Source organism: Passer montanus, unplaced genomic scaffold (assembly GCF_014805655.1).
Source record: "Passer montanus isolate IOZ18808 unplaced genomic scaffold, ASM1480565v1 scaffold40, whole genome shotgun sequence".
Taxonomy (NCBI): domain Eukaryota; kingdom Metazoa; phylum Chordata; class Aves; order Passeriformes; family Passeridae; genus Passer; species Passer montanus.
This window is the reverse complement of record NW_024368819.1, coordinates 6,598,151-6,626,071: the sequence shown is the minus strand read 5'-3', so window position 1 is coordinate 6,626,071 and position 27,921 is coordinate 6,598,151. Positions and strand designations below refer to the sequence as shown.

General features: G+C 36.2%; 1 protein-coding gene across 6 annotated transcripts in view; it reads left to right on the top strand.

The window, feature by feature from the left end:
- The window catches only part of BIRC6 (baculoviral IAP repeat containing 6), a 174,457-nt gene that overhangs the window by 49,411 nt on the left and 97,125 nt on the right, over nt 1-27,921 (top strand). For 2 of the 6 annotated variants that reach the window (XM_039718796.1, XM_039718794.1), the window contains exons 17-41: nt 467-597; nt 1,428-1,589; nt 1,698-1,829; nt 2,102-2,199; nt 3,388-3,535; nt 8,021-8,154; nt 9,215-9,361; nt 9,882-10,069; nt 10,699-11,013; nt 11,391-11,490; nt 11,983-12,197; nt 12,361-12,569; nt 12,875-13,221; nt 14,272-14,491; nt 15,402-15,535; nt 18,043-18,180; nt 18,971-19,098; nt 19,518-19,649; nt 21,559-21,774; nt 22,136-22,319; nt 22,634-22,789; nt 23,120-23,253; nt 24,838-24,991; nt 25,767-25,883; nt 26,790-26,944. In XM_039718796.1, the coding sequence (XP_039574730.1) occupies nt 467-597; nt 1,428-1,589; nt 1,698-1,829; nt 2,102-2,199; nt 3,388-3,535; nt 8,021-8,154; nt 9,215-9,361; nt 9,882-10,069; nt 10,699-11,013; nt 11,391-11,490; nt 11,983-12,197; nt 12,361-12,569; nt 12,875-13,221; nt 14,272-14,491; nt 15,402-15,535; nt 18,043-18,180; nt 18,971-19,098; nt 19,518-19,649; nt 21,559-21,774; nt 22,136-22,319; nt 22,634-22,789; nt 23,120-23,253; nt 24,838-24,991; nt 25,767-25,883; nt 26,790-26,944 (4,194 nt within the window). The remainder of the gene's footprint in view (nt 1-466; nt 598-1,427; nt 1,590-1,697; nt 1,830-2,101; nt 2,200-3,387; nt 3,536-8,020; nt 8,155-9,214; nt 9,362-9,881; nt 10,070-10,698; nt 11,014-11,390; nt 11,491-11,982; nt 12,198-12,360; nt 12,570-12,874; nt 13,222-14,271; nt 14,492-15,401; nt 15,536-18,042; nt 18,181-18,970; nt 19,099-19,517; nt 19,650-21,558; nt 21,775-22,135; nt 22,320-22,633; nt 22,790-23,119; nt 23,254-24,837; nt 24,992-25,766; nt 25,884-26,789; nt 26,945-27,921) is intronic. The other 4 variants (XM_039718798.1, XM_039718795.1, XM_039718797.1 and 1 more) reach the window with 4 other exon arrangements.

Below are 27,921 nucleotides of genomic sequence, written 5' to 3'. Positions count from 1 at the left end.
TCCAAGGAAGATATGTTTGGTAGTTGTAGACTTGGTATGATTCATGTAATCTGAAAACAAAGCAGCTGTTAGCAGAATTAAGATCCATTAAAAAGTACTTTCTAAAAAGGTGACACTGTGTTGACACCTTCAAGAATTAGAGTTCAACATTTCTAAGTTGTTTCTTTTGTGCAGATTGAATTGAAAAGGTCTGTTCTGCCACTTTCACATTCTGAACACTTGTTTTTGAAACTTCTGTTCCCTTGAGTACTTTCAGTCTTTGATAGGTCTTATCCTTCTGTGAAGGTGTGTGTGTGTGCATGTGTATTGTTCTATATTAAAGCAATTAGTGAATAAAAATTGTTTATTTTGGTATAATGCTCAAACTGAGAGATTTTAGCAAACTGCTTGTATTTCACTGAACAAGGTATAAAAATAAATCAGAACTAATGTGATTTATGAATGTTATTTTTCCCAAAAATATAAGGAAAAGCCATCTAGCAAAATTGAAGCCACTACTTCTTCAAGAAAATCAGATAATCTGCGAGGCTGTGACTTACTTCAAGAAGTCTCTGTAACAATTAGAAGATTTAAAAAAACTTCAATTTCAAAGGAAAGGTTAGTAGGTGGTTATTAATTCTGAAGAAATATAGCTTTAGTTATGCTTCTCATCAAAAGCCTCGTTCTTGAAATAGCTCAGGTCAAGATACTGTTTCAAGTTGTTATTTCATAGGCTTATTTTGTATGGAAAATCCTGTAAATTGCAAGTAAGAGGGCACTATGATGTGAAAGTTGTGGTAGAATAACACCATGCATGAAATTTTATGCAGAGTGGGTTTTTTTGCCTGACTTCAAAAGGCAAGTGTAAATCAGTTTTCTTGTTAAAACAAAATTTTTTTGAAGAAAGCATCTTACCTTTCTATTTCCTCATTGCCTTGTTTCTTACAGCATAAATGATATTATTTGTCCAAAAGTTTAGAATCAAATTTAGCTAACAAAGAAGTGGTTGAAGTCTTTGATTTGGTACTGCATACCAAGATACAATATAGAATACAGTATTTAAGTGTATTACCAGCTGCCACCCTGCAGTGGTGGCACTGACTGTAATGGGCTTAAAGAGGTCAACGAGGCTGCAAAGAGGTATTGTGTAAGCAATTGTTAAGAGTTTTGTAGATGGTGAAAGTTTGCTTAGGTTTAGAAGTTTCTAGAAAAGTTAATGGGGAGAAAAACTTTGTAGAAGTTTGCTAGATCTGTTGTAATGTAGGAAGTTCTGTAAGCAGAAAGTAGGATGACTGGGAATGTGTGCACAGAAAGCATTGCATATGCTTGTGTACTGCTTTTACTTTAATCTAGCGTTCTCTTTTTTTGCTGCTCTGAAGACAGGATACAGAGCTGGAGAATGGCCATATTGGTTAATTCTGGTTTTCTTTCTTTCCCCTCCTCCCCAGAGTTCAACGATGTGCCATGTTACAGTTTTCAGAGTTCCATGAGAAGCTGCTCACCACTCTTTGCAAGAAGACAGAGGATGGTCTGACTACAGAACATGCTCAGAGTCTTGTACTCGACACACTTTGTTGGTTGGCCGGAGTGTATTCAAATGGCCCTGGCAGGTAAGGAAGGAATTATGTTCAAATTATCATGGCTGTTTCTCACTATCAGTTTGGTTAAAAAAAAAGAGTTTTATATTATTCTCTAAAGTATGCTACTTGTTTTCACAGCTCAAAGGAAGGAAATGACAGTTTGCTTTCTAAAACACGTAAATGTGTCTCAGATATTATACGTGTTTGCTTCTTTGAAGCTGGGCGGAGCATAGCTCACAAATGTGCACGATTTCTTGCACTATGCATCAGGTCAGTGCTAGTTATTTGCATATATTTATTTTTGTTTATTTCTGTTTTACATGTATTTTGGGGATTTGCATGCATTCTGAACTGAACATTTTGATTGTTGCTGTTTGGCATTGAATTCATAAAGCAACAAGACCTGGTAGATGTTCTGTTCAGGAAATACGTGTTTAGGGCGTGACTGCAAAGAACACCAGTCTTTCAGTGTCATCTCCTGGAGGAGATTTCATTCTTCCTTCTTACTTCCTTAAATGTTAAAGTGTCTGTGTTTTTTGTAGCAATGGCAGGTGTGACCCGAGTCAGCAAGGGTTTGGATCAGTTCTTCTAAAAGCTTTACTCGACAATATGCCTCTTCTGCCTTCTGCTGCCACAGGTGGTACGTATGCAGTGTTTCTTGTTGTAAACATACACGGTGCATTTGTTGTTTGTCGAGTTCTCTTGGACTCTCTTGTGAAATTAGAATGAGTTAATTGTTCAGTTAGTACAAAATGCTCCTTGGAGTGGTCTGGTCATGAAATAGACATTTGCATTTGGTGGAATTTTAAGCAAATAGGCTTGCTTAAACCAGAGCGTGAAGGCTGACATTTTTGAAGAACTTAAGTAAGTTTTCTAATAATTCTGAAAGATGTTTAGCAAAAACAGGTTCTGTTGACATAAGTGACAGGCAGGGTGGTCTGTTATTTTTTGAAATTAGGAGACAGCCAGGAAACTTGGCTATCCAACTAGCATTACACTTCTGATTCTTCTGCACTAAAAGGAAATTTTAACTAAATTAAATTTCTTCCTTACCTATATTGCAGTGTAAAAGTCTCTTAGCACCTTGTTGAATCATCTGGAATGCCAGATGGAGTGGGAAGATGACTTCACCCTTGTATTTTGGGTGGCAAGGCCTGCTTTTCACACTAGGATATTGTTGAATTGTTTCTAGCTTGGCATCACCAATGAATCTTACAGAAAAATTAGTTTGCATTCCAAAAGGCTTGTTGTGCTACTACCCAGGTCAAAACACATAACACAGTGCTACAGAGGGTGTGGAATGCACAGGGAGGGAAGGAGAAGGAGGAAGCTGAAGTTTGTGTTTCTGCACAGAACCACAGTGCTGCGCTCCCAGAAGTTATTTGTATGGAAGCTGTGCCTCCAGCAAATACAGATTAAGAAGACAGTAACCAGAAACAGAGGATGAAAGGAGGGAAAGAGTTGGCTCTGGAGTATGGCTTGTCTCTGATGAGATTGGAACCCCTAGCCAAGCCCCTTAATGTATCAAGAGCATTTTAATGATTGTGAGCAGGAAGAATGAAGGAAGTGTGCAAAGCTGTCTCTTGGGAAACCTTTTTTCCTTCAATTATGTGTTAGTTGATAAGAGAATTGGAAGTACTTGTAGAAACTTATGATTGCAGAATGATTCTTAATGAAGCCTCTCAAGGAAGGGGAAGGGGTAGAATATCTCCTAGTCTGTATTCAGACAATTAGATAATGATCACTTCTGTTGATTATCCTTCAAAGTATGCTTTCTCAGTGAAAAATTTATATCATGTTTCACCTGAAATAACTTTTTTTAATGCAGGATCTGTGTATTGGTATTTTGTATTGCTGAACTATGTAAAAGATGAAGATTTGGCAGGATGCAGCACAGCTTGTGCATCACTGCTGACTGCGGTGTCGCGGCAGCTGCAGGATCGCCTGACACCAATGGAAGCGTTACTTCAGACAAGGTACTAAGAATGAGCTTGTTGTCAACTTAATAAAAACAAGCCTAAGACCCATCTAACACCATCCTTTGGCGTTCTGAAAAAGGTTGTGTGTTACACTTTGCTGTATTTGTTTGAGCAAGGATTAATTTGCTAAAGTTCTGGAAAACAGTTTTAACTTGTGCAAAATTAAAGTTGGATTTAATTGCTATGTCACATTTTACATTAGCAAATATCTATGTGGTGTTTGAAGTCTGTGCAATGCTTAAGTTAGTATTTATGATTTTTAGTGTAAGGACTAACACATCATGTCATATTTTGACTGTAGGAAGGAATTAAGTATACTGAATAGTTTTGCTTTGGCACAGTGCTTCACAAAGCTATAGTCTTTCAGTAGGTTGACAGTACATTTAACCTATTTCTTCCAAAGGCCCCATTCTAGGTGTAGAGACCTGGAGTAATTTACTGGGAATGCAGGTTCTTCTTTTAAGTTACTTATCAATGTAATTTAGGACTGTGATGTTGCATCTTTTCCATACTGAACTGACTGGCCATTTAACTTTGGATTTACATGATATGAAAAGGAAATTTCTGATGGTTCAGTTGGGTAACAGTTTCCAAAGCTGCATTTTGGTGAAGGAAAAATGCTGCTGTTTGACATGTCTTTCAGTTGTGGTTTGGATGCAAGAGTTTTCCTCAAAGTCAAGCAAGATGAAGGTAGAAAAGGTTTGGTGGTGGTTAGCTCACAATTTTCAGGTAAAATTGAAAATACAATAGAAAATGTAGTAAGGGAAGGTGTAGGAGAGGGAGAATATATGTTAATTTTTGCTTTTGTTTTTAAAGAACTATAATTCCAAAATACTTCATAAAAACTTATGTTATATTTGGATCCTTATCCTGCTGTCCTTATATCGGGTGTTATATTTGGATCCTTATCCTGCTGTCTACTGCATTCCTCCACTTAGTTGTTAACAATTGCAAAATACTTCATAAAAACGTAGTCTCGGGTGTTACATTTGGATCCTTATCCTGCTGTCTACTGCATTCCTCCACTTAGTTGTTAATTTATTTCATCTGTAGTCCTGACAGTTGATTAGAAGACTTATCCCAGCAATAGAAATGGTATCTGAAAAAATTTAGAATTTTGAAAAAATAAGTGAATTGAACCAAACGGAGGAGAAAAAAGTGAAAATTATACTTGACATGAGAATAGCACCTTTCTGTGGGAATTGAGTTACTCCTTTGTATAAATTGCTTCCAAGTACTTTCTTTAAACAGCATATCTTAAATAAAAGCTTTTCCTCCTTTCCAGTTGCCCACTTTTGAAATTGGTACATGTGATATTTCAGATCACCTTCTGGTGAGCACATGCTGTCTGTATAGCAAGGGAAGGTTTCTGAAGTGAGCCCGTTTTTGGTGTCCTTCACACTTAGATAATCTGAATGTTTCTGGATTGTGTTTTACTGATTTTCTTCTTGAAACTTAATTTGCTTTCTCTTTTAACTCCATAACCCTCTAGGTAGTTTTAAGAGTAGCAGCAAATCCCTTATTTGATTACAACAGCTCTCTAGCAAGGACTGACTATTTCTTGATTTAGTTTACTAATTCAGGCAAAATTTGTGCACTTTTCTTTCATATGTCTATGGATCGAGATAATACTGTCATTTTTGGGTTTTGGTTTTTGTGTTTGTTGATAAATTTGTAGGCAGCCATAACTTTCCCCTAACCTTTTCTTTTTCAAATCGTGTTGTGTCTTTTTTGTGTACATTTGTGTTGCAGAGTTTATACTATTGTGTTTTTCCTCTTTATACTTGGTCCCAGGTGCAATAGGTTTTGGGTTTTGGTTTTTGTGTTTGTTTTTTGATAAATTAGTAGGCAGCCATGGCTTTCCCCTAACCTTTTATTTTTCAAATTGTAGTGTATCTTTTTTGTGTACATTTGTCTTGTAGAGTTTATACTATTGTGTTTTTCCTCTTTATCCTTTGTCCCAGGTGCAATAGGCTAATATCTGGCAATCAGCTAAAAGCAGATCTCTAATTAACAGATCTGTGCATTCATGGGAAAATAATACTCATTTTACTATCATGTGGTACAATAAATCAAGTAAAACTTGAAAGGATAAGGCCAGTAGGGTGTGTTTCATGATTTGCAGTTCATAAAACAACAGAAAAGGGATTTTAGATAGGATTTTTGACTGTCTTACAAAAAACCAGGTTGGTTTTGTCTCTGGCAAATCTAAAACAATTTCTCCAGCCTGTTCTTGAAAGTACCAGATTCATGTAGTCATGGAATTAAATTATTCTAAATATTTTAAGGTGTCACATGGTTTAATTATCGTTATCATTTGCATTTGAATTGTCTTCTGCTCTCATCTAATCTGAAAACTCTCCTGCTGCTCCGTTTAGTGCTTGTGTCCTCCCCACATTGGCACTGGAGAGCAGATTCTATCATTCTAAACAAATTCTGGATGTCTGGAGTGTATTTGTATCTTGATTGTATTCTCCAGATCTGTAGTCATTCTTAAAGCATTTCCCTGAGCTTCTTTGGTCCTTGTTTCCTTGCATTGTGGTACACAAAATTTTACACATTATTCTAGTTGAGGGCTCTCATGGATGAAACAGAAGAGGCATTTCACATAGTTTGCGTTCATTACTGCACAGATGAGTAAGGTGATTGCTGAGTTTTTACATTATGTTCTTGATTTAGTCTTTGGTTTTTTTGTTGGTGTACCTTCTATATACTTCTTTGAAAAGGGTTGCTAATGAAGCTCAGAACTGTGAACTTGATCATTGATGCTAAAGAACGGGTAAAAGGCACTATGCTTGTTGAAATAAATCTGGGCTGGACAGAATAAATTAAACCCTCTGCAGTATGTTCAAATTCTGATTCTACTCTAAAATGCTCTTGTAGAATTTTGACCTTTTATCACCTGCTTATTTAATAAATCAAACTCTTTATTTAAAACGTATAAGTAATCAGTGTTAGTGTTGAGCTGACCTGATATATTGAATGTTTAAATCTGATGTCTAAAGCAAGCTGCAAAGGTACCGCACTGAATTTTGCCTGAGCATTTTTGTATGTTTTAGTAGCCACTTTACAGGAGCATGTTGTCTTGGCTGGTGTGCAAAAAAACGTCCGGCAGCAAACACATCAATCTTGTCAGATGTGCAGGATGCACTCGTCCTGTCTAATCCATGCCTTGTAAAGGGCAACCAAGTCTATCCTGTGTTATTCTGAGTATAAAGTTATTTTAAATTTGATGCCTTCTAAGTAACTTGGTTGGAAAACTTAATGTTACGTGGGGTTGATCTGTAATTTTCAGATGATCTGCCCTTTGTAAGATCACTCATCATTTTCTGATAATTACAGTCATAGTATTGTATGGCCAAAAGCACTGACCCCCAGCTAATGTGAAACATTTTGGCAATCAGAGAAGTCTAGAATCTGTTTTTACCTTGTTGCTGGTGTTGTATTCATGTAGACATTTACACTTTTGTAATTACTTGATCAAAAAGATATTTAAACATTCCAGCCTTCTCAGCATGTTGGGGGTTTTTACCTCAGCTGGTAAAGAAAAGAGAAACTGCTTGGAGGCAGAGGGAAAAGGGGGTGGAAGAACTTACTGCCCTTGCTAGTGTATGTGAAAATATTTCAGATTTCTTCTGTCTCTTGCCAAAGTCCAGAGTTATGTTTTTCACTTTTGTGTCTATACAGATGCATTCTTTCTTTCTGCTCTGGCTTAGTAATTTAGCCTGATTTCCATTTTTTTCCTCTTTTCAGTTGCTGGTAATAGGTATTGGTAAACACTAAAAAAACCCCCAGAACAAAAAAACCCACTTCCAAACAAAACCAAAACCACAAACGAACAAAAAACCCCACTGGTTTTGATACTACTTTGGAATTTCCTTTTTCTTAGCTTATAAAACCCTAATTGATTTGGGACTACTTTGAGTGATGGTGCTATTTTTGTCCTCCAGTACTGCCATAGTAAATGCTGTGAGTTTTCTTCTGTTGAGGTCTTTATCACAAGTGTTGATTGGTATGCCCAGCAGCATTTCCTTTTTTAATTCTTACTTCAGCTGGAAGAACAAGCTGAGGTGGAATTTCTTCTGCTGTTCTGAAACAGTATTGTCTTTTTACTGACTTCAGACTAATGTCTCATTTACCATATGCAGGTGTGTATCTTGCCGTGGCTCACTGTATAAGGCTTGTAGTTCTATTTTCACATCTAGTGTGATTGTGTGTCATGTTTCCAGGACAGTGTTACATCTTCAAAACCCGTTAGTAATGAAGAGTTACCTACTTAGCATTATTAGCTGTTTGAAAATGCCATCAAATAAATAATTTTAATGAACTATAAGCAAGTGATAATTTCTAAGACGTGTCAAATGAATGAACAGAATAGTTTGGAATATAATAAATCCAGATGGTAAAATACTTGGTCTTTTACTGTAAATAATTTTGTGTGAGTTCTTATTGTGTGAATGGTGCTGTTTGTCTTATTTGCAGATATGGATTATACAGTTCACCTTTTGATCCAGTTCTGTTTGATTTGGAAATATGTGGTTCTTCTTGTAAAAATGTGTACAACAGCAGTATTGGAGTACAGTCAGATGAAATTGATTTGTCTGATGTTCTATCAGGTATGTATGTTTAGCAGTGATTGATTGTGGTAGAATTGGTAAATCTCTATTATAGTGTTTTCTTTTCCTGATGATGTCATTCTGTACCTGAAGTCCAAGGTATCCTCTTGCTCATGGTATCTTTTACATTTCCTGTGGCCTTAGGAGAAGAAGAAAAAGCCTCTTTCTGGAATCTGTTATTTTCTTATCCTGTGGAATATCTCAGGGCAGAGATTAGACAGAAAGGCTGCTCTCATTCCCTGGGTCAGTCATCTAGGAATCATCTGTCACCTCTTTCAAGTAACTTCTGTGAGCTGTGTTAGTATTCATTTAGGCTAGCAACACCCACATAGGCAGAGGAACCTAAGTGTTTTTTTCTGAAGTTGGGAAGCTGCCATATGGCATTCTTCTACTTAAATATAAAGGTTTAATGAGGTATTTTTTCTGTTTGAGAGGAGGTAAAATACCGTAAAAGTATATTTGTGTCTATCTTCTCACGTTAATTCGTAAGTGAATCTGTGGACCCTGCAATGTCCTAAAGAACTGGATAATTTTTATAAAATTCTTTTCATAGCAAGTGTGTTCATCAGTCATAGTGACTCCTTTCCTTCTCTTGTATGCTATTATCTTTCTCCTTCCTGTCCTTTCCTCCATACAACTCTGTGAATTTGTTTGGATATTGATTAATAGTCTGGGTTTTATACAAAATTTGTGTATGATCTTCGTTGGTCTGACAGTTTCTTCCTCTTCCTTTCAGTTAACATCAATATATTTTTGCAAGCTAATTTGCTTTCAGTGTAACAAGAATAGAGCATCCATATAACTATTTTTTTCTGGAATTAAGAAGTTTATACTACGCTTCTGTCACGGTTGACAATTTGACTTATTAATATGCTCTCTTCAGATTTGACAGCAAATCCCCATTTATACTGAGGATGTGATAATGTTAAGATATTTATTCTACAACATGAACTAATAAAATATATGCATTATATTTAGTTGTCCCTTTTGACACTTCATGAATTGAAATGTCTCTATGAAGAAAACATTGGCTGACTGCAGATACATGTTTCTTTTTCAGGAAATGGGAAAATAAGTAGCTGTGCAGCTGCTGAGGGTAGTTTTACTTCCCTTACTGGACTTCTGGAAGTTGAACCTCTGCACTTCACCTGTGTTTCAACAAGTGATGGAACTAGAATAGAAAGGGACGATGCAAGTACGTTTACTGGTATATACAATTTTTCATTTTTTCTACTTAACATAGTTCCATAGTACATTTTTAATTGAACATAATGGCACTGTTTGACTAACTGATTGCTTGTAGTTTTGCAAATGTTGAAATGTTTTGTCTGTGATTTGTTTTTTCTTAAATAATTTCTATATGTGAAGTTAAACTTCTTGGATCCTAGCAAACAAAGTAAATTTTTAAAATATTGACTTAAATCCATTTGTTTCTATTGGAGAGTATAATATACAAGCTTGCATCTTTACCTTAAAAGCTTTTGTGGTGGAAGAATTCCAGAGCAATAGGTGGCTTTTCTGTAATCCAAGTGTTACATGTACGACCAAGTGTATAGTCTATAAACCATATACTTTGTAACTCAAGGTGATGTTACCTTGTAGCAAGAACTGGATTGAAAAGATATTTCTCTTGTTTTTGCATCACTCTGAACAATTAATAAGGAATTAAAGGTGTGTTTTATAATTTCTACATAGGTGTTTTATTTTGTTTGTTTGTTTCATGCCAGTGAGTACCTTTGGGGTTACCCCAGCAGTTGGTGGCCTCTCTTCTGGAACAGTTGGGGAAGCCTCGACAGCACTGAGTTCAGCAGCCCAGGTAGCTTTGCAGTCTCTCTCTCATGCAATGGCCTCAGCCGAGCAACAGCTCCAGGTGCTGCAAGAGAAACAGCAGCAGCTTTTGAAGCTTCAGCAACAGGTTGGAGGCCATTTGGCTCTTTTTAGTGCTGTCTCTAAACTTCGAAAGCTGAGAAGGTAGTTGCAGAGCTAGTTGCCTTTTTTTTTTTATCCATAGTGTATTTCAGGAAGGAACTGCTCAGCACTCCGCTTCGCCCTTCTTAGCAAAGTGATGGTAGCATCTCCCATGCTGCTTTGGTCTTTCAGACTTAGTTTTTTGTCTTTTTAAGGGTGGGTTGGGAGTTTGTAATAAAACCTAAGTCTTCATAAGTAAGTATATCAGTCTGAATTGAAAAAGCATACCAAAATGAAAAGCATGGTTGCTCACACAGGGAAGTGCCAGTCATAAAGCCATTCTTACTTGGCCAGTGCTTGGCTTGTTGACTCTACTTTGCTGTTCAGTGTAGGGTTTTTATTTTTTTATTTTTATTATTCCATATAATTACTCATGTTTCTCAGCTTGTGAGTCAAATTAAATAGTTTAGTAGTTTAATTTTTCAGCTTATAGTTGGTCATCCAACTTGGCTGTATTGAAGGTAGCTTAGGTTTATCGAATCCAGTTGTATAATCGAAGTTGAACTTGTGGCTCAATACTCCCATGTTCACAAGTAGTATTATCTGCTACATACATTGCTTTCATCTTCTCCACAGAAAGCTAAGCTGGAAGCAAAACTGCATCAGACAACGGCAGCAGCGGCAGCAGCAGCATCAGCAGTTGGTCCTGTTCACAACTCTGTGCCTTCTAATACAGTAGCAGCTCCAGGGTTCTTCATTCATCCTTCAGATGTCATTCCACCCACACCAAAAACAACTCCTCTCTTCATGACTCCACCTTTGACTCCACCTAATGAAGCGGTTTCTGCTGTCATTAATGCAGAGCTTGCTCAGCTTTTTCCTGGTTCAGTCATTGATCCCCCAACAGTTAACCTTGCAGCACATAACAAAAATACAAGCAAGTCTAGAACGGTAATTATTTTCTTTTTCTTAGAGAAACAAGATGCTGTAAGCATTACCAGGATCTTAATTTGTACTTGAGTGCTTGTAAATATATATTTATTTGGGTGAGATGTGAAAACTGTATTGCTAAACTTATACCATGAGCAAAGAACTTACGAAAACAAGATAGTTTTGTTACAGTACCTCATAGGGTTTCTCTTTATTTGAGCTAGCTTAACTGTGTAAGGAGTTATTCATCCTTTGAATTTAGTAGTTAATATATTTTTATGGTTCGTGCTCAAATCTAAGTGTAGTGAAGTGTTGTCAAAATGATACATCTTTAAAAGCTCACAATAAATGCATAGATTTTAATCACTTAATTTTACTGATGTTTTTCCACTCCTCAGACTCCACTTGGATCTGGCCTTGCTCTTGCAATATCTCATGCTTCACATTTTCTTCAACCTCCACCTCATCAGTCAATTATTATAGAGCGAATGCACTCAGGTAAAAACCACAATTCCTAATAGTAGTTTTAATACATATTCTAGTAAGCAATGGACTGTTTTCTGAGACTTCAAATAAGTTGCTTAGCTACAGTCTCTCTTAGCTTTCCAGAGTAAAGATATTTCTCAGTTTGTATTCTGTAATACCTATGAGTTTAAGACATAGCACTTAATGATAGTTGAAAAATCCTGGGGTCTTGGGGAATATGTTGGATCTCTGAACAGAGCACCTGTTCAAAAATAATGCAGAAAAAAGCTTCATTTAAGTTGACACCAAAATTTTCTTCTCAGTGTTCAAGCTGTAGTGAGAATTTCTGGGATTATGCAGCTATTATTAGCCTCAAGTATACAAATATACCTTTTAAACAATGCATAAACCTTTATATACCTTTTAAACAATACATTAAAAATGGCTTTATTGTTTGAGAAGTAACATGTCTTGCTGGTTAGCACACACTAGTCTTTCAGGCAATCCTGTGTCTTTCTAACCTAGGAGCAAGAAGATTTGTGACCCTGGATTTTGGAAGACCTATATTACTGACAGATGTATTGATTCCCACTTGTGGAGATTTGGCTTCATTGTCCATTGACATCTGGACTTTAGGAGAAGAAGTGGATGGAAGGCGACTGGTAGTGGCTACTGACATTAGCACACATTCACTTATTTTGCATGACTTGTTGCCGCCCCCAGTTTGCAGGTTTATGAAGGTAAAAGGATCTTTTAACATCTTGCTGTTTGTTAGTACATGAACTTTCACTTAAGCTATCTTCAGACCAAACTCTTTTTGGCTATAAATTTTTAATATATTTTACACTAGTGTTTATTTTTCCTGTTTTGATGGTGTTACAATATAGCTGCATTTTCTTTCAGATCACTGTTATTGGTCGATATGGTAGCACAAATGCCAGAGCAAAAATCCCATTAGGATTTTATTATGGTCATACCTATATCCTACCCTATGAAAATGAGCTGAAACTGATGCATGATCCCCTCAGAGGAGAAGGTGAATCAGCAAATCAGCCAGAAATTGATCAACATTTGGCAATGATGGTTGCATTGCAAGAAGACATACAGTGCAGGTTAGCAGAAAAAAAAAAGTGTATTTGCTAATTATTTTAATGTAAACCACTGGGATATCATAATGTTACAGATTTTTTTTCTTCCCATTATATTCTTCAGACCAAAAAATACTCGGCTCTTGTAGAGTTGTTGCAAATGTCTTTATAGCAATAATAAAGACAAAAGACTACACTGGTTTTTTTTGTGTCTGTTTTAACAGTGCATTGACAACGGACCAGAAGTTGGCTTCTGGCAGGGTGATTGTCAAATGTATTGCAGTTTGCTAATGTGTATTGAGTTGTGGTTTTTGAATGTTTCCCTTTAGGTACAATTTGGCCTGCCATCGGTTAGAAATCCTTCTGCAGAGTATTGACCTGCCACCACTCAATAGTGCTAACAATGCTCAGTACTTTTTGAGAAAGCCAGACAAGGCAGTAGAAGAAGACAGCAGAGTATTTTCTGCTTACCAGGACTGCATTCAGCTGCAGCTTCAACTCAACTTGGCTCACCATGCTGTTCAGAGACTCAAAGTAGCTTTAGGTGCAAGCAGGAAAACACTGAAGGAACAATCTGATCCAAAAGAATTGATTCAGATGTCATCCACAGAACAGTTACGCACCATCATTAGATACCTACTGGATACTTTGCTCAGTTTGCTTCATTCGTCCAATGGTCAGTATTTTTTGAGTTTTTGATTTTTTTGTCATGTTAGTAGAAACAATTTCCAAGTATTTCTATGTCTTGAGTTGCACTTTTCTACTATAAAGCCTTTAAACTATGTTGAGATGTAGAATCATAGAAATGTAGAATGGTATTTGAGTTTGAAAGGATCTTAAAGATCATCTAGTTCCAACACCCTGCCATGGAGAGTGATACCTTTCACTAGACCAGGCTGCTCTAAGCTGCATCTGCTGTGATTTTAGTAGCTGTTGCATACATTGTAAAGTTTTACCAGTGGCACCAAGCTGGCCTAACAACTTCCTGAATGGATAGGAGAAAGTGTCAACGTCCTTCTTGCTTTTGTGTAGTCCTGGCTGCATATTCCTTTTTCAGATAGTCATCTGATCCTTCCTGGGATGATCCAGTTTGCTGAAGTAACAAAAAACTGCCCAGGCAGAATACTCATGACTAATGACTGGTTTTCACAGACAGAATCACCTTGTGAAAGGATCTGTGAGCATTGAGGCCTGTGCAATGCTGGGGGTGGATTAGGCACTTAGAAGTGGGCCGAGGAAGCAGAAGTTGCCTCAAGAGTGGTGGTGGTAGTGAACTCATAAAAACAGTATTTCTAGTTAGTTAATGTTTTTTGATATCCAGTAAAGATTTTTATTTCCTAAGCTTTCCATTGAAAGAAGTCTTGGCGAATTGAAATTGAAAAATCTGTGTAGGAGTTGGTGTTTAAAAACAAAACAAACCAAAACATTATTCCCTTGATAAAGTTGTGTTTTCTATGCCAGTTTGTTCTAAAACCTGATGGTGGTTTGGTTTTTGTTTCATGTAGATTCTGTGGGATATTTGCACTGACACAGTATTGATTTGGTTTTGACCAAATGGCCTGGTCTTTGAGTTACCTACAAATCACCATCTCCTCATATGCTCCCACCTCCTTTACTCCTGTGCCAATTAGTCTAATTGTAGTAGTTTCAAAAACTTACTGTGAACTTCTTCCTATGTTTTCAAGTCATTGTCTCTTTAAACAGAGGTATTCTCTTTTCTTAAAAGGGCACTCGGTTCCTGTGGTCCTGCAGAGTACTTTTCATGCTCAAGCTTGTGAAGAGTTATTTAAACACCTGTGCATCAGTGGAACCCCCAAGATCCGATTGCATACTGGCCTCCTGCTGGTTCAGCTCTGCGGAGGTGAAAGGTGGTGGGGCCAGTTCCTCTCAAATGTACTGCAGGAATTATACAATTCAGAACAACTTCTCATATTTCCACAAGACAGGTAAGGTATAAATCTATATTGATACATTACCTGTGGATCAGTGAAGTAATTTCATTATTCATAACTTATCACTGGAATTGACAAAATGGGATTAAAGGGTACTGATCCATGGTTTTCACTGATTTAAGACCCAGAAAAGTACTGCAGATGATAAATGTCCAATTGCAGTTATTTATTGCACCTATTTGGCTCTTACCCCACAAAAAATTGCGCTTTTTTCTTATTTGGAGATCTTCACATACGTAGCAGGATTACTGTCCAGTGTGAAAAATGGCCTTCTCTTTCATCAGGCTTAAATGTACCCTCATCAGCTGCTCTTCTCCAGTATTTGAGTGTAGGATTGAGACTGGAAGGTGCATTATTAGCATTCACTGCAAAAGACTGCACTGAGATAAGAGCAAGAATATAAAGAGTTGAGCACTGTATGTTAGATGTATTGATTATTTCAGATTATTGATTGAGGTCTTTAATATTCTAAATATTAACATTTTATTTTAATCAAACATATTTGCTGTTTAGAGGCTTTCTGCCTTCTTTGAACAGCAACATCTATATTTTCATATCTTTTTAAAATTAATTAATTCAAGAATGAGTCCATAGATTTCATTCTCTCTCCCTGCTATCAGTAATATGTAATAGGAAATAAAATGGATGAGATCTTGTTTCAGATGTGGAAGACTCTGCTGACCTCTTGAGGGTGAAAGAGATGTTCACCCTAAAATGCTGCATTAACCTTAACAATGATAAGAATGTGAAATCCAGTCTACTTGCTGGGCTGCAGTACTGCTTTTTGTAGCAACCTGTGTCTCAGATGAAAGCCTAGGACAATACTGTTATATAAGGGGTGTTACAGGATATTACTGATTCTGAAAAAGAAATAAAGTCTTAAATATGTGAATTTTATTTTTAGGGTCTTCATGTTGCTTTCTTGCATTGGCCAAAGATCGCTTAGCAACAGTGGTGTTTTAGAAAGTTTACTTAATCTCCTGGATAACCTGCTGTCACCACTGCAACCTCATTTACCTGTGCACAGAAGAACTGAAGGTAGCCTTCTAATTTGGGAGATTATTTTCATATTCATTATAAACTAGAAAATTGAGAGACTAACTCACAATTTTTGGTGTATTAAAAGAAGAAATTGCTCGCTTACTGTATTTCTGAAACACAGTTGTCTTTTAAAATGTGATTAATCTTCTTGTTCTTTAGGTACTAAAAGAGATTCCTTCCCCCACCCCATTAAAACTGAGCAAAATCTATTTGATTATTTATAATTCAGCTAGGAAGCTTTGGCAGAGTGGGGGGAACATTCATCGTATAGACAGCTCTAGTGAATGACTTTGGAATTTAATTTGGTTTGGACAGAAATGCACCTTTTTGCTCATGAGCTCCGTTGTAAGTTTCAGGTTTTTGAGGTGAAACAGATACCAAAACAAGTTTGTTTAGTGTATCTGCATGGTTTCTGCAGCTACACAGTTTGTTCTTGTGGGGCTTTTTGTAATTACAAGGAATTTACATTTTTTTGATCGTAAAAACTTACTGAAATTATATCCTGCGAACTTGATTTTCTTTGAGTGTTCTCTTAACTACCCCAAGGTTGATGCAAATTCTTATTTTTGAAAACATCACACCCTAGGCTACTTCATTTGTTATAGCATTAGAGCTAAGCATTATAGAAGATAAGTTTAAAATTCTTAGCCTTGTGAGGTCTGTGAAGTGCCAGCTGAGATTCTGTCCTTAGTTTTCCCTTGTGTCCTGATGTTAACAGTCCTACAGCTGGGGTCAGAAGCTGTCCTAGTGCTTCCCACTGATCTACCATGTGCTTTCTCTATCGGGGCCATATCCTGCTATAGTCTCTAACTAGTTTGAGGCAAACCCAAGCTTACATCTCCTCTACCTCTGTTTGCACTCTCCCCACAGCTTCCAATTCCTTTCATAGCTCTTGCCTTACTAGTTGTCCTCATGGAGGACTTTAGGAAGCAGAAGTAACTGATACTTCAGAGCTTTATTTGCTGGTCTTCCAGCTTCCTTCCTCCTGGACAGTACAGGTGAGTACTAGGGCAACATTATGTGTGGTGGAAGCATCAGGTATGGCAGAAGACATTCCTATTTGAGAACTGTCACACATAAATTAGGGTCAAAGGGGTGAATACTTACTGGGGAAAAAGTGAAAAAGCAAAGGAAAATCAGAGCAAGAGGTGAGTGTTAGGGGTGGAGAGAAGTTATAAACGTTGAGACCAGAAGAGAAAAAAAGGAAGAAGCAAAATACATTTGGAGGGAGGGAGGGATAGAAGCTGAGATTTTTTTGTGAGATAAAAGGAAAATAAATGGTCTTGTTTTAACAGAAGTATGTAAAGGTGTGTACTTCACTCTACAGCAGGATCCTTTCTTTTTATTCTGCCAACTAAAAAGGTGTGTAGCAGTCACCAGTGCGCCTCATTTCTGTTCTTGCAATTTAGTCTGTGGTTCCAGTCCAGGTCCTGTTATGGACCTGTTGGGGTCCTTCCTCTGCCTCCATGGCATGGGCTGCTTTCTGTCTGAGTGTGCTAAGGAAACTGCTGTTAACAATTCAGGCTGCATCCTAGTGCTTGGATGCCAGCAGCTACGTGTGACTTTGGATGGATCATTTCTGTGCCTTAGTTTTCTCGTTTGATCTGCATTTAATAATAGTCTGAATTAATTACAGCTTTTTTGAGGTCAGTGCATGAAAAGCACAGTGTAGTTAAATGTGGCTCAGCACAGCACACTGATATGAAAATGTGGGTGTAACCTTTAGTGCTGATGTCTTTGCTGTATTGATATTGTAGAATTATGCCATTTGCTTAATGACTGTAATTAAGTGGTCATTATTTGTAGGTTTCTGGTTTTGTTGAGCAGTCATGACTTCACTTTGGAACTGTTCATTAGGATTTCCACTTGCACAAAGATTTTTCTTGCATGATGTGCAAGATAAGTTTTTTTCCTTTTTGCCTGTACAAAAGTACAGCATTTAAAGTGTGAGACTGAAATAGGCATTAGCCAGTCGTTAGTACCACCAGTGTGGCTCATCTAGTCTGAAGTCACTTTTGGCTTTCCTGCAACTTATTCAGATAGCTACATGAAATACACTCATGGAGAAGCAAAGATGGAGGTATCAGTATGCATGGCTATAACTATCTTATTGGAGCCCTGCTTGATGGAGGAGTTGCATGCTGTAGAATTTTATATCTACTTCACATGCTTTAATGCAAACAGCTGTCACTATACATTTGTTATTTAGGAAATTTAGACATTAAATTTTTAACTGTTTTTAAAGAAAAATGCTGCCTAATTTTTAGCTTGAACAGTTGAGGTGAAGCTTTTGACATCCGACTTAATCAGACTAAGGGAACAATGACATTTTTGTTTGCACCTAAGTTTTATACTGATTTCTTTCCTCATTTATAAGTGCTCAGACTCTCACTCTCCTTTTAAAAAACAAAAAGAGGGGAGTAGAGTCTTTGTGGCCTAGTGAAATATGTGACATTTGTTTCTTCAGAAATTTATTAAAGCACTGAAATTTGTTTATTTTGAAGGAGTTTTAGATATTCCCATGATCAGTTGGGTTGTAATGCTGGTGTCCAGACTGCTGGATTATGTAGCTACTGTTGAAGATGAAGCAGCCACAGCCAAGAAACCTCTGAATGGAAAAGAGAGGGAACGCTTTGTGACAGGTACATTACATCTGTTATCAAAACTTGATTCTATGGGTGTTGCTCTGGGAGCTGTTCAAATACCTGAAATTCATTTTCTATTCACTTGAAAAAAGAGGTTTTAAAAATGCATGTTGTGATCTTTTTATTTTTGTTCTTGTCTGCTTATTTATATCCAAATCTCCTTATAAATATAATCTCTTGCATTTTTTCAAATGAAAAGCGCAGGATTGATTTTAGTTTGTGAAAAGCCTTGTGACTGGGGCTTTACAATTGAACGTGCACCATGTTGAGACACTTTGTATTGTGATAAAGGGCGAGCAGTATGACTTCATAAATGTTTTGGTGTTTGTATCTACTATTTTTAAATGTGGTTTTTGTCTGGTTTTCATTTATTTCATTATAGTAGTAGTAGTAATAACAATGTGTACCATGTATTGTTATTATAATTATCAGTATTATCATTGTTATTATTTTGATTAGCTATTGTTTTCTTTTAACATCTTTTCTAAATATTAAAATAAACCTTTTATGTTATGAAGATGTTTATCTATTTTTACTTAGGACAGAGTTGCTTGCCTGCCTATATGTTCTAAGAATAATGAAAAAAAGATGGTACCACTGCATTTTAATATCACACAGAAATACTAACATGCGTGGGGATAGTTGAATAATGCCAAGAGTTCAGTTTAGCTTGTTTCTTTAGTACTTAGTATATGGAGATGCTAACCATTGAAACATAAAGGCTTTTCTCTAGAGTTAAATGAGGTTTAATAAGATGGATTAATTTTTTAAATTTTATTTCCATTAGGAAACCAGTGGAGTTTTATAAATAATAGCCTTCACACTCAGAGTCTGAGCAGGTCTACTAAAGGCAACAGTAGCCTCGATAGACTGTATTCCCGAAAGATCAGAAAGCAGCTCGTGCATCATAAACAGGTGACTTCCTGCATGGCAGTGGCTATTTTCACAGAATGTGTCTCATTTATAGGATATCTGATTTCTTAAAACAACAGCTTTGGCATTGGGACTCATTCAGCCTTGCTTTTGCATAGGTCTGATTCTGTAGCTAAAGGCTGCCTAACTTCTTTGACATCCATCTAAAACCATGGGGCAAGGGATCTGCTAGAAAAACAAATGTTGGAGTGTACTGTTGTACTCTATTGGACAACAAATTTAATGTACTATCAACATAAATCTGAGTACACATGAGTGCAAGCACCTAAGCTGTGATTTAGAAGTATTTTAAAAGCTCAAGTTACAGTTTGAACTGAAGATTGCTATCATGTGAACATACTGATCCTTTTAACATCTTATTGCTTAAATTTTCATTTATTCCTATTAACATTTTCTTTTAGCAACTTAACTTATTAAAAGCAAAACAGAAGGCTTTGGTGGAACAGATGGAAAAAGAGAAAATACAAAGCAACAAAGGATCATCATACAAACTTTTAGTAGAACAGGCAAAACTAAAGCAGGCTACTTCAAAGGTATGATGCTCTGAAACTGTAACTGACTTCTTGTCCTTTATGTGAAAAGACCTGTTCCTGCAAAGTCATTTTTGTCTTACTTTGACCTTATTACAAAAAGTTGATTCATCGTGGCTGCTATCAAGTATATTCTAATACTGTAAAAAGCAGCCATCTGGAAATTTATTGCTCTGTGAAAAATAGTTTATTGTTCTACAGGATTCTTTTAGGTAGTCATGGTCGAAATTACTAATAAACTTGTAGCTTTGGGGATGCCAGTCATGTCATTAAACTTTGGATAACATACAGCAACAGAGAGATAAAGTAGTACTTTATATGGCTAGCTTTTATGCATGATGCTCTTCTAGATGCTTTCATGGTTGAGTAATCAGAAAATAATCATGCCAGTGTCTGTCTTTCCAAACTAATAAATATGACTTTTGAGAATTATTTTTGAAGTTTGTCATAAGCTCTTTAGCTTCCTGAAGGTACCCACCACTTCAGTTGTGGCAACTTGCAGTAAGCCCCAGATATTGAGAGTTGTTGATGTAGTTAAAGAATTGTTTTGGCTATGAGGGGAGATGCTGAAATTTAGGGATTTCAGACAATGACAAGGTGGACTTTGCAGGGAACACAAAAAATGTGTAAATCTTTCCAGTTACCAGACTTAGATGTCTCTTGAAATATTTACTCCCCAGTTCAAGAAGTATTCATGTCTGTTAGGATGCCTGAAAATAGGTCTGTGCAAGGTGATTACATGATGTTGGACCTTACAGGCAATCTAAACTGAAATCGTAGAATTTCTAGTAATTATGGGAAAAAAATCACTAGCATAAAAATAAAGCCCTAAGTTTTCACTAACTGTGCTTGTCATGAGCTGTTCTTTCCTGCACTATCTTCTGCTTTATTCCAGCAGGTTATACCAAGGGGGCTGCTCCACTGGTGGCCCCTTGAGGCATTTTTAAATGAATTACTGGCTGTGCTGTTTAGCTGTTTTAAGTTTCACTTTTTAGTAGCCATGTTGTATAAAAAACCCATGTTGAACTAAAGATCTTTCCTCTTGTAGTTTCTTGTAGTTAAGGTGTTACTGTATCCTTGATAGTTGACTTTTGTGTGTGTTTTGCTATTTCGCCTACTAATCACTTTTAGTTATGACAAGCTGAGTGATGTGAGACATGTACTGCATTTAGGAGAAAGTGGAACCTTTGTCTTACTGAATAGTTATTTCTTTGGCTACTTCAGTGACAATGGCTTAAGTGAGATTATAAGAGGTAATTCTGTTATCTGATGACTGCTAGTGTAGCTGATACAATGAACTGAGCTGCTAAAGGAATGCACTTGGTGGATGAGAGGATTAATAAAAGCACTTTCTTTTCTCCATTGCATGCAGGCCCTCTGTCAAAGAGGTTGTAGTTAAGAGCCATGATGAAAAATCAATTTCAATTTATGGTATGGCTAATGCATACTTTGTATCATGGCAGTATTAAGAAAATTAAAAATTCTTGGTGATTTATCAGATGTGAAGAACTGAAAAGTCAGTGTTCTTGTAAAAGTACATTTCCATACCGGCTGTTTTTATATGCAGTTTGCTTAATGGTATCTGTAGCTTTATGTACAGGTGTGGAAATAGGAAAGAAACTTTGAAAATATGTATTTTCAATATGTGTTAAGGTATACATAAGGCTTAATTGGCACTTCTGCAGAACTGAATTTGAATACGTGTTTGTCATCTGAGATAACATGCTGCCAAAACAAATTTCTGCCAGTAGAGCCTTAATTCCATTCCAGATTCTCATATATTTTTAGAATTCCTACTATTTTTTTAAGGAGTTCCACAATCTCTGTTATTGCTGGCCACGCTGATTCATTGTGAAAGGGTTTAGAGGTTAGTTTAAAACTGTAACTGTTGTTTCAAATTTAATTTCTGCAGCACTTCAAGGACTTAATACGCTTGCGTCGAACTGCAGAATGGCCTCGTTCTTCTTTAGATACAGAAGTATCAACAGCAAAGGAAACTCCAGAGATTGAACCACTTCCCTTTACACTGGCACACGAACGTTGCATTTCTGTGGTGCAAAAGCTGGCACTCTTTCTCTTGTCCATGGACTTTACTTGTCATGCAGATTTGCTTCTGTTTGTTTGTAAGGTAAACAGAATATGGAACATCACTATGTAGCTGCAGTAGTAACCACATGAAATTAGTTTTTTATTACTACTTTTTTGCTTGTTTGATGGTGAGAATTAGCTGCGGCACTAAAATTGCCAATCATTTCTGCTGATGTAGTTTTTCTGATCTGTCACTTTTTGTGTATAATATGGTGGCTTCAAAATTGCATGGAAAAACTAAAAAACATAGATTCATGTAATTACACTCTTAAAATTACAAAGTATGAACTGGTAAAAATACCTGATTTATTTGTAAGCAAAATCTAATAATCATAGAAAATAAGGTTATTGTATTGTCTATGCTTATGAATAGACATATATTTCTTTCTTTTTTTTGATAGGTTCTTGCTAGAATTGCAAATGCTACAAGACCAACGATTCATTTATGTGAGATTGTAAATGAGACTCAATTAGAAAGATTGTTGCTGCTTCTTGTTGGAACTGACTTTAACAGAGGAGACATCTCTTGGGGAGGAGCATGGGCTCAGTATTCTCTGACTTGTATGCTACAGGATATTCTAGCAGGTTTGTTTTAAGATCATATTCTTTAGAGGTTATCTTGCACTTGAATCTTTCTTCCTCTAGTATTTTGGGGGCCAGTTTATCACTGTTAACCTGGTGACACAGTGTAAATTATAAAAAAAACCCCAAAAAATAATAACATTTAGGTTAGTGTGCAAAAATGTGATTTAAAATTGCAATTAGAGTGAAGAAATAGCCCCCAGACGGTTTAGAGTTAGAAAAAAATACAGGTGGTGTAGACACTGGGATGTTAATTTGTAATGTATTTTAATTGAATAAAGTTTGAAATGAAGTTGTCTGCTTAATTTAATACCTAGGAGAGTTGTTGGCACCTATAGCAGCTGAAGCTATGGAAGAAAGTCCTTTGGGAGAAGATGCTGGAGCTTCAGCTGGAGATTCTGATGACTCTCTCCAGCAGTCCACTGTTCAGTTAGTGGAAACCATAGATGAGCCTTTGACACATGACATCACAGGTAAATTATTCCATTATTCTGTATATTGAAAAGAGTAAAAAAAAAAATTACTCATCTATCAAGGTATCAGTAAAAGACTTTTTGGTGATAGCATAAATAGTTTTGGATAATATAGGCAGATTGAGTAATTAATTAAGTTAGTTTTACATCTGGCATGTAAAAAATGGTTATTTTTTTCTGTTATTTTTAAAAAGGCAACTTGATTGCATATTTTAACTTTTTCCACAAAGTTTTAATATTAAAAAGGGTAAAATTATCTGTTAAGTATATTATACATCCTTGTTCTGTAATTTTTACTTGCTACTGTTAATACTTCTTTAATGATTCAAGGTGCTCCACCCTTGTCATCATTGGAAAAAGATAAGGACATTGATCTTGAATTACTGCAGGACCTGATGGAAGTTGATATTGACCCTTTGGATATTGATTTGGAAAAAGATCCCCTTGCAGCCAAAGTCTTCAAGGTATGTCACACCTAAATTTTCAGGATAACCTTTACGTGTGAGATAGAAAAATCCTTACTCTCTTACACTTCTTCAGTAATAGTATTTGATATCTTAGACCTGCTGCTAGTTTTTTATGATGTTTAAAATGAAATGTCAGGAAAGAATGTAAATATTCACTTCTCAGTTGACTACAAAATATTTTGCTTTTGCATGAAGATACTTGTGTAAACTAGAGGTTCTGAGTTTACTCGCACTTTAGCACATGTTGAAGACACCAAAAGCATAATAGAAAAATAAGATCTGGTCTTGTTATTTTTATTAAGAACAGAGCACCATTTCTGTGACTCATCTTAAGATGAGTTTATGCTGTTAATAATGTATTTTTAAAAAGTAGCTTGTGCAGTAGCAGTAGCTTGTGCTCAGATTGGCTTCAGACTATGAAGAGAAGCAACTCACTTCAGAATTTACTCCACTGGGGAACAAGAAAATTGCTAAGTACTTTTATACTTAAAATGAAGGCTAAATATACATGTGTTGTACAATTACATTATTGTCAATGAAAAACCAAAAATTTTTAGACTTTAAAGGAACACACTATTCATAATAAAATTCTGAGTCTCTTTTCTCTGTTTAGAAGGATGACATTTGGAGTTTTGCCATGCCTCTTTCTGTTGACTTAAACCTCTTGTTTGAATTAACCTAGATTATGTGTCTCACCACTTGCTCATAAAACACTGAATTTTTTTCTGTATTCCCTCATATGTCCTTCCACCCATTACCTGTCATGTAAAGATTTTTTCTTTAAATCTCAGTCTACCACCAAAAATTACACTTACTGCTGAATTTCTGTGCTACTGATGTTTCCTGCCTTCTCTATTCTCCTGTCATGTCATGTGGCAGTACTCTTTAGTCAGCTTCATCCAAGATACCTTTATCATCTCGTTACCTATTACCTGCTTTGAAAATAATCCATAAACCCACTTCTTATTCTTCATCCTTCTTAATATGTGCTTCCAGATCTGTAAAATGACAGGCGATATTGGATCTCACCAGCATAAAAAGACCAGCATATGCAAATTGCCTTTATACAGTGTTACATTACTTTTTTCCTTGTGTCCATATGCTTTATTGGTGTCTTAAATTATGACTCAAGTAGAGATTACTCAGCTGTTTCTTTTTCAGAGCCCATTACAAATAGTCCCTGAGCCTCACTGAGGCTTCAAGGTACTTAATTAGTACAGTCAGTAGTATAGCATAGTATTCTGTCGTGATAAATACTTCCTCAAAATATCTGTGTAATACTCTACTTCCAAATTTGCAATGTGGTACAAACATGGGACGAAAAACTGATGGCAACATTTTCAAATTGGCTTCTTGAATCTTTGAGGCAGGTAACTACACTGCTAGATTTTGACAATCACTAAGGATTCAGTAGCTTATACTGCAGTAAGGATTGAAACAATTTTCTAAAGCTATTGGAACCAATCTTCTGGTTTAATTTTTTTTAATCTTCCAAGTTTGTTGTTAGTCATTAAAAACTTCCGGCAATCTAAAGATTTGCTGTTTATTGTTTTTCCTTTGTTTTTTTGTTTGTTTTTTAAGCCTATAAGCAGCACCTGGTACGATTACTGGGGTGCTGAATATGGCACCTACAATTACAATCCTTACATTGGTGGTGTTGGAATTCCAGTTGCAAAACCACCTGTAACTACAGAGAAAAATGGATCACAAACTGTCAGCATATCAGTCTCTCAAGGTAAGCAATGAATTAAAGTTCTGTTTGTGTTCTCTTTTCTGTAATACTGTATTTGACATCTTAGACAAGAAATTATTTTAACAATATCTATTTCTTTTAAGAGGAAATAATTATATTTTATATATGCCATTTTTTCCTGTAGTAACTGAGAGAATGTAATGTGAAACTTAGATTTAAAAAAGCCCAACATGGCAGAAAAATCTTACTTTCTAACATTTTGGAATGCACTTATAGGCAGTTTTAAATCTTTCCTGTTTTCTCAGGAAATTTTGGAAGCTCTTTTCTAGTTGGCTCTACCCCAAAGGAGTGAAGTGGCATACTTGTTTCATTTGTAGGAGTACTACTGAACTGAGTGATAGATTTTTCTTCTGCCACACTGGGAAAAAACCAACTTTTTGGTTCTCATTTGAGAGCTGTTGCCTTAGGAAGAAATGAGTTGAACATATGCAGATTGTCATGTGTGATAGTAAAGTGAGTGTGGGAAGAAATATGGGTGTGTTTCAGAGAAATACAGTATTTTAATAACTCTATATTTCAGGTCTGTAAGAATGTTATAGAAAGTTAGAGGAGCAAATTAAATGTGAGATGAGCTCAGTTGTTCAGAGCATGGTGCTGATAACAGCAGGGCTGTGGGTCCAATGCCCATATCTCTTAGGAGTTGGATTTGATGATCCTTGTGGGTCCCCTCCAATTCTGTGATTGAATATTCTGTGATTCTGCAATTGTGAATGTCCTTGCTATGCACAGTTTTACCTTTTTTTGTTGCCTTCTGTAGCTTTAGATGCACGTCTCGAAGTTGGACTTGAGCAGCAGGCTGAGCTGATGCTGAAAATGATGTCCACACTGGAGGCTGATTCCATTCTACAAGCATTAACCAACACATCTCCTACATGTAACTACATGTTGTCAAATCATTCTCTTCACATAATGATCATGATGCTTTGAAGTTTGTAGTAATGTTTCTCAGCTACTGTAGACAGTAGCTGAGAAAAAGTTACATTTTGCTGGAGTTTTCTTATTAGGCTGTACTTTAGAGATAGTTCTTTATTGAGATTTTTGAATAACTTACATGCCTGTATTTAAGACATTTTGTGAAAGTCAACTATGCATGTGGATTATGCTACAAAGAAGGGAAAATTTTCAGTTTTAAGTCTAGATGCAAGTGAATATTAAGCTTCCTTTGTGAAGCTTCATTTTTGGTGTTCGGAAGCTCTTTTTATTTGACAGTTACACCTACTAAGTGATGAAAGTGAAAATACTTAAATACAAACTCATCTTTTCAGTGAGCTTTATGTTACAAAAACACTCAGTGTTTAACTTTTGAACCTTTTTTCAGTGAGTTGTGCTGCCCATCTTGTTAAAATGTGTTTCTTTGTGGCCCTCTGGGTTGTTGGTTGAGCGTGTAGTGATGGAGTAGGTTTAGTGATCTTCAGAGTTTATTCTCTGGAAGTTCATTATTGTCTGCAACAGTTGGACTGTAATGCATGAAAGAAATGTTCCAATCGTTTGTCTTAGCATTGTGTTACCAGGGCACTGCTGTAATAGCTGTGAAAATGTATTTGTGTGGACTCAGTTCCAAACAGTTCTTGTGAAGATGGAAATGTCTGATATTCAAGTATGACACTACTCTGGCATTTAGTAGTCCAATTCAACTGAACACTACGTTGAAGATGTTCTTCTAAATTATGAAAAAGTGTCTTTCACTTAAGTATAAAACGTAAGGGAATAGTTATGAAATTACTTCTGGCAACATTTCAGAGTAACTCATGGTGGGATGGTACCCTGTTTTGTTTTCTAGTGACGCAGTCTCCCAGTGGCACAGATGATTCATTGCTGAGGGGATTACACGCTGCTAACCAAAATGCCCAACTGATTGTGCAGTTGTCATCTATACCTATGCTGAGTGCATGCTTCAACAAACTCTTTTCCATGCTGCAAGTCCACCATGTTCAGGTAGAAAATTTTGAATTTTAAATGTTCTGATAGTATTTATCTCTAAATTTGAGAGTTGTTTTCCTCTACTTCTTGCTACTTAGGACTCAGGTAATCTGTTAGGTTATGTGCTTCATTGCTTATGAATATGTCATGGACAACAGTACTGATAATGTAATAAAGTGCTGAAAGCTTTTATGAAAGTGGACATTGCTTGTTGCAGTGGAAACTGGCATGCATTTGCATATTTAAAAACCAGTTTGTGTGTCCTCTGAATGATAATTGTTTGCTTATTAATGAAAAATGTCACTAAGTGGCAGTTAATGACAAATGGAGATTGGTGGAGATTTTCAAAACCCAGTTGAATAAACCCCCAAGTGACAAAGTCTGATATCTTCTTTGGTATTTCTTTGAGCAGATTGGATTGGATAACTTGAAAAGGTTCCTTCCAATCTGAATTATCCAATGATCCTGTATGGTAATAGGAAATTTAAAAGTTTGTTTTTTGAAAAGTCATTGGTTTAGCAATGCTTTTCTTGATTCATACAAAGGAATGCCATGCATGCTATATATATAATGATTAGGTGCCTGACTCCATCTTGGTATTTTGATAGAGTGGCTGACTCCATCCCTCAATTGTTCTTTAGATGAGAAACAATTTTGGATGAGATATTTAAACATCCTTGGTGCTTCCCCAGAATATCTAAAGAGTTATTTTCCTCAGGGGAATTATTCAGAGTAAGCATCAGTGTCTCTGAGGTTTCTCATTAGATAAATGAGCCTTTTGAATAATTTTGGTTGACTGTAAAACTATCATTTTAATAACATTCCAAAAGCTTCCTTGCAAACCTGTAAGCTTACCTGTATGTGTTACAGTTACAGGGTTATGATAAAGGTATTTCTGAACAGTGTGTAAAGCCTCATTTTCTTAACACAAGTTTGAAGAAAGTTCTTAAGAGAAATTATTTGGAAGAAATCAATTACAAAAACAATAGCAG